The sequence below is a fragment of the Micropterus dolomieu genome, linkage group LG01, assembly GCF_021292245.1.
Source record: "Micropterus dolomieu isolate WLL.071019.BEF.003 ecotype Adirondacks linkage group LG01, ASM2129224v1, whole genome shotgun sequence".
NCBI classification, from domain to species: domain Eukaryota; kingdom Metazoa; phylum Chordata; class Actinopteri; order Centrarchiformes; family Centrarchidae; genus Micropterus; species Micropterus dolomieu.
Genome location: NC_060150.1, coordinates 34727633 through 34741248, shown reverse-complemented (window position 1 = coordinate 34741248; position 13616 = coordinate 34727633). Strand labels below are relative to the sequence as shown.

The following is a 13616-nucleotide window of genomic DNA, read 5'->3' as shown; positions in this document are numbered from 1 at the left end:
GTATCTGTTCATGTGTAACTGATTTTTTTTACTTTGTTTGTGTAACCCGTTAAGTGTGCATTTGTCCGAATGTCCGAGAGTCTTCGATCTTATTTCTTGTGAGTGATGTACCTGGCTACAGTAAAGCGTGTGAGTCATTATTTAAAGAGTGGAGAAGTTGGATGTTTGACTTGTCTTGAGTCATCAGAACACAGTATTCAGGCAGAGGTCGATCTGGCAAACAGATAAGTGGGGATGAACAGGGGAATCCAGGTGATAAATACAGAGATTTTCCTTGTTACAACAAAGAATACAGAGAATTGTGTTTTACATGTGCTTGGTATTATGTACTCTGTACCTGAGGATTATAACTTAAATCCTGCTCCCAAGTGAGTCTCTTCACATCTAGTACATCCCATTAATGATGCTCCATTCATTACAGGTCATTACTGTTTGATAGTTTATAGATAATAACACTCTCCTCCAGGACCACAACAGCAGAAAGGACTGATGACTCTCTGGCAGGCTAGCTGGCCTTGAAGCAGCGCCAATGTAATGACAACAAAGAGAGTAATATTGATGAAAGTTTTTCCCCCTGCCCGAACCTGACATCATCACTGATAATTGCCCCCCCCATCAGTCAGCTATCTTGGCATATAGTTCCATGTGTGTAAATCAATGCAGACATTAGAAGCAGCAGCAGGCAGATGAGGCAGGGTGTGGGTGGGGAGTGGGACTGACCCTTGCCTCTGAGGGAGATGAAACTTCAGGTAATAGTAATGACTATCAGAGAGAGTTCATCTATCACTGTGGATTTCATAAATCATGTTGTGAAATGTCAGAGAGCGGCGGAAAGGTTGGGCCACTAGACTTGCTGAAAAGGGGGGGTGTGTGTTTCTCTGCCAAGGGCAAAGTGTATAAATATCACAAAACATACAAAGCTATACATCAAGGACTGGCACTAAAAATCCTGAAACAGAATTTCTAAATACATGTTAAATCTCACTCAAACCAGGCAATGACACTTTTGGGGTCAGGAATTTATGGTTGGAAAATAAAAAATACTTCTCACCTAGCAGCTGTAAAAACGTATACACACACATTCTTAAATGATAAAAAATTATCTTGGGTTTTTGCTATCTTAAGGTTCTAGACAGAGAGTGCAAGCAAAGGAACTATACACTATAACACAATAAGCTCAGTTGCCAAAGCTTTGACATAGTTTTGAGCTCTGCTGAGTTTATATGACAACAAAGACTTAGATTTGACCTCTGAGTGCCTCACTTAAATACACAGACACACTGGTTACTCTGGGACCAGGAGAGCCTGTTGACACATGTCGCTTGTTTGCTCTCTTGTTTCTTTTTGATCACTGTGTAACTATCATTTAGGATCTTCTTTAGAGCCCAAGCAGGTTTCACAACAGAGGTGGCAAAATGCATCCATCGGCGGGTTAAAACCTTACTAAAGAAAGAATATTCGTAAATAGAAGATATGATGCTGTGGGTGTGTGAGTGATAACTCACCTGATGAAGAGTGCACTGCAGTGATCTATTGTACTAGATATAGCTTGGGAACCAGAGGGTTGAATCCAACGTGGACCACTGCCGAAGGTGCCCCTGAGCCCCTGACTGCTCCTCAGGTACTGCACAATGGCTGCCCACTATGCAGGGATTATTGGGTTAGAATTAAACTAAAAGTCTAAATCAAAAATGCATTTATGCATTTAGAATTGGGCATTTGAGCATTTGGGTTTGGGCATTTAGGATTTAGGATTGAGGAGTGTATGTAAATAAGGGGGTGTGACCCAAAGACTGGAGGCTGGGTTTGGAACTGCTGGTGCGCAACATTTCAGTGTTACAACGCAATAACAATGCCCAAACCTAAATGCTCAAATACTCAATCCTAAATAGCCAAATGCCTAAATGCCCTATTCAAAATACTAAATGCCCAATCCTAAATAACAAATGCGTTTTTGATTTAGACTTTTAGTTTTAGACTTTTAATTTTAATTCTAACCTAATAATCTCTCTATAGCCCACTGCTCCAAATTAGGAATGATTAAATGCAGACAACAGTTTATAAGTGTATAAAATTTTATGTGGCCAATAAAGCTGATAACCATCTTCAGGTGTTGCACTGGCACATTAAACAGCAAACACATCATCCGCAGTCATCTTGAAGGGAATGAAGAAGCAGTGATGACTTTGTCCCCAGACCTCGGCTGGCACCTTTCCTCTCACACTGACCCAAACATATTTAGGGCATATTTGATTTTATAATTTGGCAGACAGGCTACATTCTCTGATCCCTGCTGATAGAGCCGACTGGCACAATATCAAGTCAGGTGGAAGAGCAACACAACCTGGCTTTTCTTCACTATAGCAGTGGTGGAGCTGGGGACACACACTTTACCCTCACTTATTGTTTCTGAGACAATACATTCAAAATAATATGACGTGAATATTTTAGTAGCAAATATGAGATATAACTTTTATATTAAACATGTTTTAAAAACCTGAACCATCAACAGCTCATCAACCTGTCAAAATGAACCGTCACTGATTCAAATGAGTACAGCACTTTATCTGGTGGTTAGGAGTTCTGTGGGACCACTGTGAAATGATAAACCACTTGTGGGCAGGCCCCAGTAGAGCTCTTATTAAAGACCTCATTGTTGACTGTTTGTTCCAGGTCATTTTGTTTCACTACACTTGAAAGAGACGGTAGAAAACCCTGCAAGAAGAGGGAGCCCCTTCCCTTCACACACGAATAAGGGCTTGGCTCTGTGTTTCTAGGTCACTGTGTGTCCCTGAAATGCACACCTCACTGTCCACAGTGAGGGAGGGAGGAACACAAACAGAGCCCAACATTTGACAACATCACGTTTGTATTTAATAGGGAGCTTAGAGCTACACACCCTGAAAAGAAAAACAGTTAACAGCCAAGTTTCAAAGTGGCACAGTGACTGAAATCCTTGATCTTGTGCACATCCTGTCTCCGCTTTGTTTAATGAAATGGAAATGTCCAAAGAAAATAAGTGTAAAACTAAAACCTTGATCTTTCACTTGAAAGTCTTTCAGATCCACAAGAAGCCTAGATCACTGTCAGGCCCCATCGCTCTCCACTCTAAATCGTTTCAATGACAGACCGCAGGCCGCCATCACCCTTCAAGTGACAACAAAGCGGCCATCTTGGCGCTGTTTCCCCATCCCTGATTAGTGCTGGGTTAAACAGAGGATGGCTGTAGTGAAGGGATAACACACATTGGTGGAATGACAAAAAACAACCTCATCTGGGACATATACTTTTTACTTTTAATATCAAATGTTTTGGGATACTATTCTCAAAGGTTAACATGCACAGGGAAAAGAATCTAGTTTATCCAGTTTGAATGTGTGTGAGCTTCTACTTTGTCTTTCAAATAGAACAAACTTTTGAGCAAGATGATTTTCTTCATTTTTAACTTTCACAGCCTTGTTGCTTTCTTCTTCTGGTGTTTGTACAGTATTCGGGTTTGCCCATCCAGTGCCTGCAGCTGTGGCATCTGGCTTCACACTACGTGTCACCTGTAATGCACGCGCTAGCAGGTGAATCTTTTTTCACATATCTTCAAACGTCGACATGATTGACAGTTTACAGCCATGACTCTTGCCTTTCTGCTTTAGTTAGTCCCACTTCGAGGGTACAGGGATGCAGTTGAGTTCTGTGCACAGGAACACGTAGAAAGAGTTAAAATAAGAAGGTCAATCACAGTGCAAATTGCATTATCACAAATCTTAAGCAAGCACAAATGATAAATGACATGATGACAATGATAAGCTGCTACATCTCGTCCTCATTTCTCTCTTGACAAAAAGACAATTGCTGTGACTGCTGTCTTTGTTAAATACAAAGAACAAGACCATTCAGAGACACAAGCTGCCCTCCATACAGCAACAAAACAATGTGTTATGTGGGAAAGTACCACATTCTGGGATCTGGGGGCGCAGTTTTGTATCTTGTAGATATGGAATGCAGATTATGTTTCATTGCAATCTTTTAGGCATTGTGATTACAGTGCTGGTCGATTTTTAGCGTGCGTGCCAAAAGGAAGGGGAAGCTCCCCTGTATGAGCCTAGGCTCCTCTAGAAGCCACAGGACAAAGTGCACACAATCATCACAATAGGGACGAGGCTCTTAACAAAAAGAATAACAATAACAAAAATAAATTTATTTTATTTCAGGAAGACGTTTAACAAGGCACAATAATGGTTTTGCTAAACTATTTTAGGATGTACATATATATTTCACTTACTTAACAAGGCTTTATTAGTATATAACAACAACTTTGAAACACTTTTGTAATGAGATCCGAGCTTGACAGCATCAACATATTGATGATTGAGCAACAAATATGGCAGTATTACATAACAGCCATTACAAGCCATTAGAGAGGTAAAATAAGTATATTTACATGCAGAGTTGAGTGGAAAACGACTATCTTCAGCATTTAGCAAACGCTGCATTTACCACAGCAAATACTATATGTAATCACTAAAAGAGAGCAGCTCAGGTCAGGAATCCCAAAATGTGAAGATCAGCCATGTTAAGCAGGAAACTAATGTCACTGAAGACAAACAAGCAGTTAGAACAAGCCACTGAAATGAACACGGTCCCCTAAGTGTTTTATTTTGTTCAGACGTTGTTGGCACAGACTCAAAGGTTTTGATCCTTAACCGGCGGGACTGAGAAGAAGGTGATTGTCAGGATGGAGGTTTCCTTGGTTTTCTCATTTTCTTGAGCTTTTCTTGCCGCACCGTCTCGCCCTCCAAAGAGGACAGCTCAGATATCCTGTGGATAAAAGAGCGAGAGGCTCCGAGCATTGGGTCGGGATAGGACTGGCCTGTAAAGGCAAGAGGCGAGCAAGAGAGAAGGGGAAGACACAAAGACAAAGAGGGATGAATGGAAGGTGGAGAAGAAGAAATATTAGAGATATTATATGATAAAATGCACTGAAAATAAAAGGGGCATTTTATGATGTTGTGTTGCAGCTCTGTTTGCACAATCTATATATTAGATTGAATAAAACTCCTCAAACTACTTTGCTCCTTTTTATCTATGACTTATCATTTTGTGAGAACTATTTATTTAATAAGTTACATCAATTCCTTAAGTGATATAACTTCTCAAGTCTTGCATACTTGGTTTTGCCCATCCTGTATGCTATATTAAAAAAAAGACTATGAAAAAGAGGAAAACTGCCCCACTTTGATATGATCCATGCTTTTTGTTCAGAAAATCCACAAAACTGGCATGTTTGCTGCCAATAAATCAACACCATGCTACACGGACAGGGTGTTGTGTTGTGACGTGTCAAGTGACAACTCACTCTTTTGATTGTCTTTAACAGTCGGTAGGTTGTGGGTTGGATAATTCACCTTAGGCCTGCAGAACAGAAGGAAAGCAGGAGAGGCGTAAGTCTGACAGATAACAGAGAACTATTGATTGGCTCGGTCTGATTTAGTTTATGAAGGCAAAAAGTACCTGCTGAACTTGCAGTTCTCAACCGAGAAGGTGTTTCTGCCATTGAGGACTAACATGGATGGGAAGAGAATGGCTGGGCTTGTATTCAGTTCATATCTTTCAGGGTAGCTGGAAGACAGAATTGAGGCTGTTACGAACATATGAAACATGAGGGCTGCACATATGGCTGTCGGTATAAATCCTTTGTATTTGGTGTCTTTCTGTGTCGGCTTTAGTCCAATTTTTTTATATGCAGCTTTTATACTCATTTCATGTGAAAAGACAAGGTACGCATGTCCTCCCAGATTTAATCAAAGATGTGTTAAATACTATGTGAAAGTTATTGTAGTTGGACATGTGCCATTAAACTAAACGGTTCCCACAAATGTAGGTCATTATTGTGCCAAATCACAATTCAAGTTATACGGATGCGCCCCATGCAGCCAGAATATTAAACATTAAAAGCAATCAGATTGAAATCTTCTGTTTGTGACAGCTACAGCAAGCGTGTCAAAATATTAATTGTGTCTGGCTGCTTTTTTCCTCATATTGTTGTAATATATGAGACAGTGACTCAGTCTAATTACTGCAATCTCTGCAGCTGTCTCCAGAAATATGTTATGAAGGGTACAGCTACAACTGCTGGACTGAGTGACATTAATCCACTTGTTACCCCAGGGTGAAGGGTCGCCCAGCAAGGCTGTGGGAAAGCTCCTTGGAGAGGCTGAAGGGATGCAGGTTGCCACTTCTGTGCACATGGTAGTCTCTTGGCAGTGGAGGAATCACAGTTCTGGTCCTCTCTAACCTCGTACCTAAAAATAATTATATTTAGTCATTCAGAACTAAGATCTGACACCAAGACAGGGATATTTTAAAACAAAAGGGAATATGGCAAATCTCTTGCTTTCATAAATACTGTTAATTCCGACTGTAAAGATGTCGTGCACGCGAGTCATCTCAAGTAGCCTATCAAGGTTACACTTGCGGTCACTGAAATGAGACCTGTGCTCACTGCGTGTGATGATAACTCCACCTACTGGCTGTCAGGTTACAATCCAGGAACAAGCCTCAAATTCAATCTGTAGCTTATCCACTCTATAGCCCATTCAGTTGTTAGCCTACGTGAAAAGTGATTAACATATTTCTGAGTGAGAAAATCTAGAGCATTTTCTGAAGCTGCTCTCAACTGCAACAACGAAAGGGCAACCCCTATCTAAATTCTTACATTGCTTAGCAAAAAGAAAGCGTCTCCCACTGATGTCCTTCTCAGGGCCATTGTTCTCTGACGCCAGTGTGTCATCTGTGGCTAAGTTAGGTGACCTACACATAGATCGAATAAAAGACAAATAAGAACCAGCCAGACCAGCACTAATGGAGTTTAAAATGGTGAATACCACCCAGAATAATTACATATGCAGTGTAGCATTAGTGTACCACTAAATATATTCATATATTGCCTCATTTCAGTGGTGGAAGAAGTACTCAGTGCAGAAATCCCTGGGGATTAGTAATGTTTTAATTTTAGTCATAATATCAGATCATTATTTGCTGATTATATTGCCTATTAATCTGACTCTGCAAAGGAACTAGTAACTACAGCTATCAAATATAGCGTAGTAAAACATACAATACTTCCCTCTGAAGAGTCCTGAAAAAGCTGTATAAAGTACCTTAGAATTGTACTTGGGTAGTTCTTGAATAATGTACTTTATTTCCTCCACTTGTGTTCTATATTTTGTGCACAGCCTACTGTCCAGTGATGGTGCTCCCTACATCCAGAAGCTAACACAATACATAAGACAAACATGAGGAGGATGGGAAAGGAATGGCCTCAGGAAACAAGCGGATGTTCTGTCAGAGCCAGTAAAGGATGGATATCTTCCGCAGTTACGGCTTTTTGCTGGTGCAAAGAAACAAACTGCGTTACCGAGACTCTCTTCCCCAATGTTTGGATGCAGAACCAGGTTTACTTATTGAACAGTTTACTTTATATTGTGGCATTTGTCTAGCTCTGGGTACAATGTTGCTACATCTTACCCTCCAACTATGACGCTGCTAACCAAGGCTTTCCAATCCCTGGACTCTACAACAGAGATGAGCGGTGTTCAGCATTCATGTGAAGTACCGTTAAGCTAGCAGCATCTGAATGACTTTAGCAGATGTATGGAGCACGCTTACTCACTGCTCAAGGGTTGTATCACAGGAAATGCCCTCCGTATGTGATTATTATGGCTCATGGCTGCTCGTCTTCCACCTGCTCCCATCCTTAAGTTCCTGAACGCTGGATATCCAGCCGCATCAAGGCCGCGCTGGCTGCAATTTGAGCTTCCCTCCGATATTAAAGCCTTTGCGGTGGGTAATGTTAGCGATGCGTTAACCTGGAAAGTCATGTTGGAGCTGCCATACAGTTATATTATAAGCTAAACAATGGTTATAAACCAAGTACACGACACCTGGTCATTGTAACGGTGTAGTCGCTCCCGAGCAGCAGTGCTAGGCGGCAGCTCACCGAGCCAAGAGCTACCGACTCACAGCGTCACCATAGAAACAGGCTTCATGACCGTTACTCAAGCTCACCACGTATGTTATCAAATGTTTGTTTAGTCCTACAAAATATCCTTCTACATGTTTAATATCCCTTCTTGTCACTCCTTCTCATTTAAGGCGTGAATTATGAGTTACATGCTCAGGAAAAACATATGGCTTAAAACCAATTAAATAAAGTTGAGTGGAGCAAAATAATTACTGCTAAATACCAGATGAAAGACGAAACGCTGAGATGACATACATTAAATGGCACAATCACATGAATGACAAGACAAAGAGTTCTTTTTTTCCGTTTTATTGTACATTTTGTGTCCTTTGAAAACCTGAAAAAGACAAAAATACCGTTGTTAGAGAATGAGAAACTAATTTGTTAGTAAATACAAAACAATGTCAAACAGACTTAGCTAAAGACTTAGTATAGTGTTAATTATATGCTTTTTCTAAAGCACTCCGATAATACCATTTATGAAGATATTAAGGTACCTTAAATTAAGTTTGGTAAACTATATCAGCACTTGTTTCATAGTGGTAATGTGTGCAACATATTCAAAAGGTGGCAGATACCTTTCCATTAAAGACAGGCATCACCCAGCTCAATCTAACAAGACTATTCACATTTAAAAACTTTACAGTCTCAGATCTTTCATACTGAAACATTGCATAATTTGATCTAATCTGCTTTTGGAATCGTTTGAACTAGGGTTGGGCGATGTCTACAATGAAACATCTGAATGGACGAAGTCATCAGTCGTCCTATGTGCATGTGCTCTCGCACAGACTCGGTAAAAGAAATAATTGGTGGACTATTAACTTACGTTACAAGTCGCGGGGGATATTTTACACACAGACCAGGTAAAGCGACACATAGGGTGTAGATGTTAGTTTCAGGTGTTTGATAGGCTATGTCATTAATAAGGCGCCGTGCGGCTCACCTGCTGTCAAGATAACGGATCGCGGGTGGAAAAAAGACGAGTTCTCAGTCTTTTAGGAGACTTTATAAAACATACTGCTGATGGAGAACACTGAGCAGACGGGGGAGAGAGACAGAGGCGGGGCAAGCCGGAGTGTTTACCTGAGGTTTAGGTGTGTGTGTGGGGAGAAGAGAATTCCGAGGCAGGTGCAAAATATACTTAACAATAAGAATGTTTGTGGTCATTAAAACCTGCTTTCATGGGGGGTGGTATGTGAAAATGTGATTTTTTTTGGCATCGTCTATCGGCCCAACCCTAGTTTGAACCATGTTAGATTTGGCCTTCGCAGAATAATGGCTAAGATGTGGTTTCAGACATAGTTGGCTTATTGTCAGCTGGTTTTCACCATAGTCGATAAGATGGGGAAAAAAGATTATGCATCATTAACCACACCTAATTAGCCATGTATACTTTCAAGACCTTAAGTTTTCCTTCAACTCACCATAACTTCAGTTCATCCTCCTGATCATTCTGTTGATCTGATCCTCCCTGTTTCCAGCGTCTCCTCCCTCCACAAAGTGAGTGGTCTTCTTGTTCATACCACCACGGGGTGACGACAGCTTGAAGGGCCACAGGAAGTTGTTGGCGGCCTTGAAGTTCTTTCCAACTGTGTAGATCTCATGGATGAGGTCCTCAACACAAATGATGCCATACTTGCCTGCAGATCGAAAAGCAATGTGTACTTTACTGATATGGGAAGTCAGGGTGAGTTCATATCAACCAATTGGAAAAACATGTAAGACCCTGTATATTTGACAACTTTGGCTTTACTGACTAGTAAAAGAATTGAGAAATTTTTCCTTCAGATTTATGTCAAGTTATAATGCAAGTTTACCAGGCTGAAGTAAACAAGTCTCATCAGTAAGGGCCAAAGTTTCTTTAAAACAAACATCCTAATGGTAAAGTCACTGTCAGACTGGCATGTGGTTTCAGACAAAACTGGCTTAGTTTTCAGGGTTTTTTTCACCAAAGTCGATAAGACGGGGAAAAAAGTGAGCATCATTAACCACATATAGCACTATGCCTTAATTTAATTACAATACCGTGTTACCAATTATTACTCCCTCCCAATACTCTTGGTAATTTTAAATGTTGAAGACATTACATGAGGTTCTCTCCTTCTGCACCTCATATGTAAGTAAAACATTTCCATACCGAGCGCTTTCTCCACCAGAGCGTTGTCAGTGAGGGCAATGCGCTGTTTCCTCATTCTGCCATGGCCACGTTTGTAGATGAGCTCACGCACAGACTTCAGGTTGGGGTATCTGAGGGAAAAGCAGGTCATTAAGGTTCAGAAGAGACCTCAAACCAGTTCTGAGCAATGACGTTCATAGCAGAGATGATTCGCGTGTGGGTTATGGCCTTTAGGTATTGTTGATTTATATTTTGATTACACTGACCGCTAAAATTTACTATGTTAAAAATGGCTCTCAAAAATATTTTGAATCCTAAGTGAGAAATATACAGGATGTTTTAAATACACAATCTAGCCATTCAGTTAAAAAGGTATTTTACATCCTATTTAAAAAAAAAAAAAAAAAAAAATCCAACCTCAGAGCTCATCTTATCACATCAAAACATGTGGCGCTTTGGATCTCCTGATGTTGCATATATTAAGCATTATATTGAAGAGTCACAGACCAGCTATGTATTACGAACAAGGATATTTACTGAAATTAGGGGGTTATATGGTATTGGTACTGTCCCTCAAATGTAACCACACAAACCCACTGGGGTGCATGTCCAACCACCTGCACTAATAATGTTTGACCACACTCAGGTTGAACATAGGTGACTAAAAGTATTCTTGCAGAAAGGAATGGGCACTTCTAAAGCTGCATTAAGCTTTGTTTCTTTAGTTAAGGTCAGGTAACTTCATCTTTTATAGCTCTACCCAGCAGTGTCAAACAGCCAGATCAGAAACATTCACTCTTTTCCTGACAAGCCATTAAAGCTATATATTTTTTTAGCTTACATTTTCTTTGTGTAGCTACGTTTTCACATCATGCAATGAAGTGAAATTACGCCTTTTGTTTAACTGTACTCATTCCCTGACATTTGAAGTCAGGATAACACCCAGGAACAGCCACATTTGGTGCATTAAATACCAGGTCAATATCATTCTCTGGGGGTTTGAGATAAGACCGCTTTAAAGGAGGAAGAACAAAGCACATCCACAGCGTCATTGTCTCCAACTGGAGAACAGTAACAAACTTTCAATTTCTCCATCAAGTCATTCTCATGGCTAGATATGTTTGTCCAAACAAAGAAGAGCAGTTAACTTAATACTTTTCTCAGAATAAAGATATGTAAATACTGCACTATGTCTAGTACCCATTACTATCATGGAATGTGGTTTCAGACAAAACTGGCTTAGTTTCAGTCAGTATTCACCATGGTCGATAAGATGGGGAAAAAAGTTCAGCATCATCAACCACATTCCAGAGATAAAACATCTGACATGAGTACAACATGACTACAAGTACTGATGTTTGGTTACTCTTGCCTCCATCATGAGGTCAGCATCAGGTTTTAGTGTTGACGGCCTTACCCCCAAGCGATGTACGGCTCAGCAATCCTGAGCATGTTGATTGAAGCCTTGTTCAGCTTGACGAACACGCCATTGAAGATCTGGCGCAGACGGAGCAGCTGCAGAACCTTGCGGACCTTGGGGCTGACACCATTGATACTAGAAAACAAATGAAGATGATGTTGAATATCATTATATAGGATATCATCCGTATACTCATTGATTCTATTAGTTGCGGTTTCAGAAATAATTGGCTTATTTTGCATATTGGTATCACCATAGTCGATAAGTCGGGGAAAGAGAGTGCATCATTAACCACACACTTCAGACAGCATTTACAGACCAAACAATTTTAATCAAGTACATTTACATGGATTGCTATATTAACATTTAGGCATAACTGAATTAAAGTGCCTTGAAAACAGCAGCCCCCCAAATCCCAACTAGGTATTGAACTTAAATGAGTCATTGCACAAAAGACTCAACTGTTTCACATGCTCTCCTATAACACTACATACTGAAGAGCAAAGGCAAAACTGCATGTGAGCAGGAACATGTATAGTAATTTTAACAATCCACAGCATCTTGGCATGTCTTATTGAAGTCTAGCAATCCATGTAAGTGTCAATGACAAGGTTTAGTCTGACAAGCACGACCTTTCTGTCCCAAAGATGGTGGACACTACTCACCCTCTGATCCTGATGACAAAGGCCAGTTTGGGCTCAGCTGGCACATAGAAGTTTCCCACTTTGCGAGCAGTACGGCTCAGACGGATTTCACGCCTGTACATCTGCCTGTACTCCTTGTGGTACTTCTCAGCCCTCTTGTAGATCAGTTTCCTGGTCACTTTGCGGGCCTGAGAAACACATGCTCATTCAGTGCAGCAATTACAGACCCCACTGCCATGGCTCAGCCGCACACGGGCACAGACGTTTAAACGTGTCAAATGAGTTCTTCTTTTAACAGGCCATTAAACAAGAATACAACTTACCTTTTTCTCAGCCAGCATCTTCTTGATGCGCATGGCCTTCATGGTGGCGAAGGCCTTTCGCCTTTTCAAAAGGCTCTCAGGGACCGCCGGAACTTTTTTTCTGTTAGAGATATAAAACAGGACCAACTTACAAACACATTGAGCATACGGACTATAACTTTAGTCACATAGCTAATTCACTAAACTGAAAAGCAACATCGCCGCTGGTAACGCTAGCTGCTAGCTTGCTATCAGGTCATTTACCGGCTTCCATACAGGATGCGTTTGTCTTTCGAACACTAGACTACGTGTCAACGATGCATGAACAGTAGTAAAAAAAAGTCAACTACATGTTGTGTAAGTTAGTTCTTAACTGTGTTCTCCGTTACATCACAGAAACTACCCATTTCTTGAGTGCATGGAGTCTGGGGAGACAGCCATGTTGTACTACCACCAAGGCTACACTAAGTCTCTTATAAAGTACTCAAAACAGCAATAGGAATGACAATCTTTAACAATACTACTAGAATTATGATGTATGCAAACTAATCAATATATCTAGGATGTAAAATGAATATAGATGGTTATTTTAACACTGGATGTGCTTAGATTTTTATACGGGAGAAAACACTCACTCTGCGTCCGCCATTGCGTCCACCGAGAAAGAGAAATTTCCTATTGCGCATGTGTGGGTTAAAAGCTTCAGGACCTCCACGGACTGTCCTTCCAGCTGCCTGAGCCTACCGAAGTACTCAAAACAACGTGAACGTTGTCGTATATTTGATCAAATATGGTATGAAGTCGCTTGTTTGTATTAGTGTTGGTTAAATGTCTCCTATATTTACAGTGTCATATCTAAGTAATTAATTATTTTCTTTATTTGGATAGAGGTAGCCTGCAAGCTCAGCAACAAATTCTTGAAAGCTAACTTTAAGGTTCAGCTAACTTTAAAATGTTAATTCTATCATGCATTTCCATATTTTCGGCACGAATTTGTTATTCTGAAATAAGAAACAGTCTAGTGTACGTTTGTAACGCTACCTTTCTCATTTCCATGCCACTTCTTTTAAAGGCTATGACCGCAGTTGATGGCTGGGCGCTCCCGGCAGAGGGA

At 40.6% G+C, this 13616-nt stretch overlaps 2 protein-coding genes and 3 non-coding genes across 6 annotated transcripts; all 5 read right to left on the bottom strand.

Annotated features, from left to right (window-relative positions):
• Nucleotides 1–4629: 4629 nt before the first annotated feature.
• si:ch211-171b20.3 lies at nt 4630–8033 on the bottom strand. 2 transcript variants are annotated; one of them, XM_046049068.1, is made up of 7 exons: nt 7667–8033; nt 7522–7567; nt 6710–6804; nt 6158–6296; nt 5506–5613; nt 5351–5406; nt 4630–4864 (listed from the first exon to the last, which is right to left on the bottom strand). In XM_046049068.1, the coding sequence occupies exons 1-7, from the start codon at nt 7872–7874 to the stop codon at nt 4725–4727; spliced, it is 792 nt and encodes a 263-aa protein (XP_045905024.1). In that variant the 5' UTR covers nt 7875–8033; the 3' UTR covers nt 4630–4724. The 2 variants fall into 2 exon arrangements, with proteins under 2 accessions (XP_045905024.1, XP_045905034.1); XM_046049078.1 differs by lacking the exons at nt 6710–6804; nt 7522–7567.
• Nucleotides 8034–8321: 288 nt separating this feature from the next.
• Nucleotides 8322–13190, bottom strand: rpl7 (ribosomal protein L7). Its single transcript, XM_046066379.1, has 7 exons — nt 13138–13190; nt 12524–12623; nt 12222–12388; nt 11554–11691; nt 10158–10267; nt 9445–9660; nt 8322–8354 (listed from the first exon to the last, which is right to left on the bottom strand). Exons 1-6 carry the CDS (start codon nt 13149–13151, stop codon nt 9452–9454), a joined length of 738 nt encoding a protein of 245 aa, XP_045922335.1. The 5' UTR covers nt 13152–13190; the 3' UTR covers nt 8322–8354; nt 9445–9451.
• LOC123983090 lies at nt 9304–9396 on the bottom strand. Its single transcript, XR_006828123.1, has one exon. It is a non-coding gene; the product is annotated as a small nucleolar SNORD12/SNORD106 (small nucleolar RNA).
• LOC123983096 lies at nt 9923–10015 on the bottom strand. The gene has a single exon (XR_006828125.1). It is a non-coding gene; the product is annotated as a small nucleolar SNORD12/SNORD106 (small nucleolar RNA).
• Nucleotides 11352–11443, bottom strand: LOC123983082. Its single transcript, XR_006828115.1, has one exon. It is a non-coding gene; the product is annotated as a small nucleolar SNORD12/SNORD106 (small nucleolar RNA).
• Nucleotides 13191–13616: the final 426 nt, after the last annotated feature.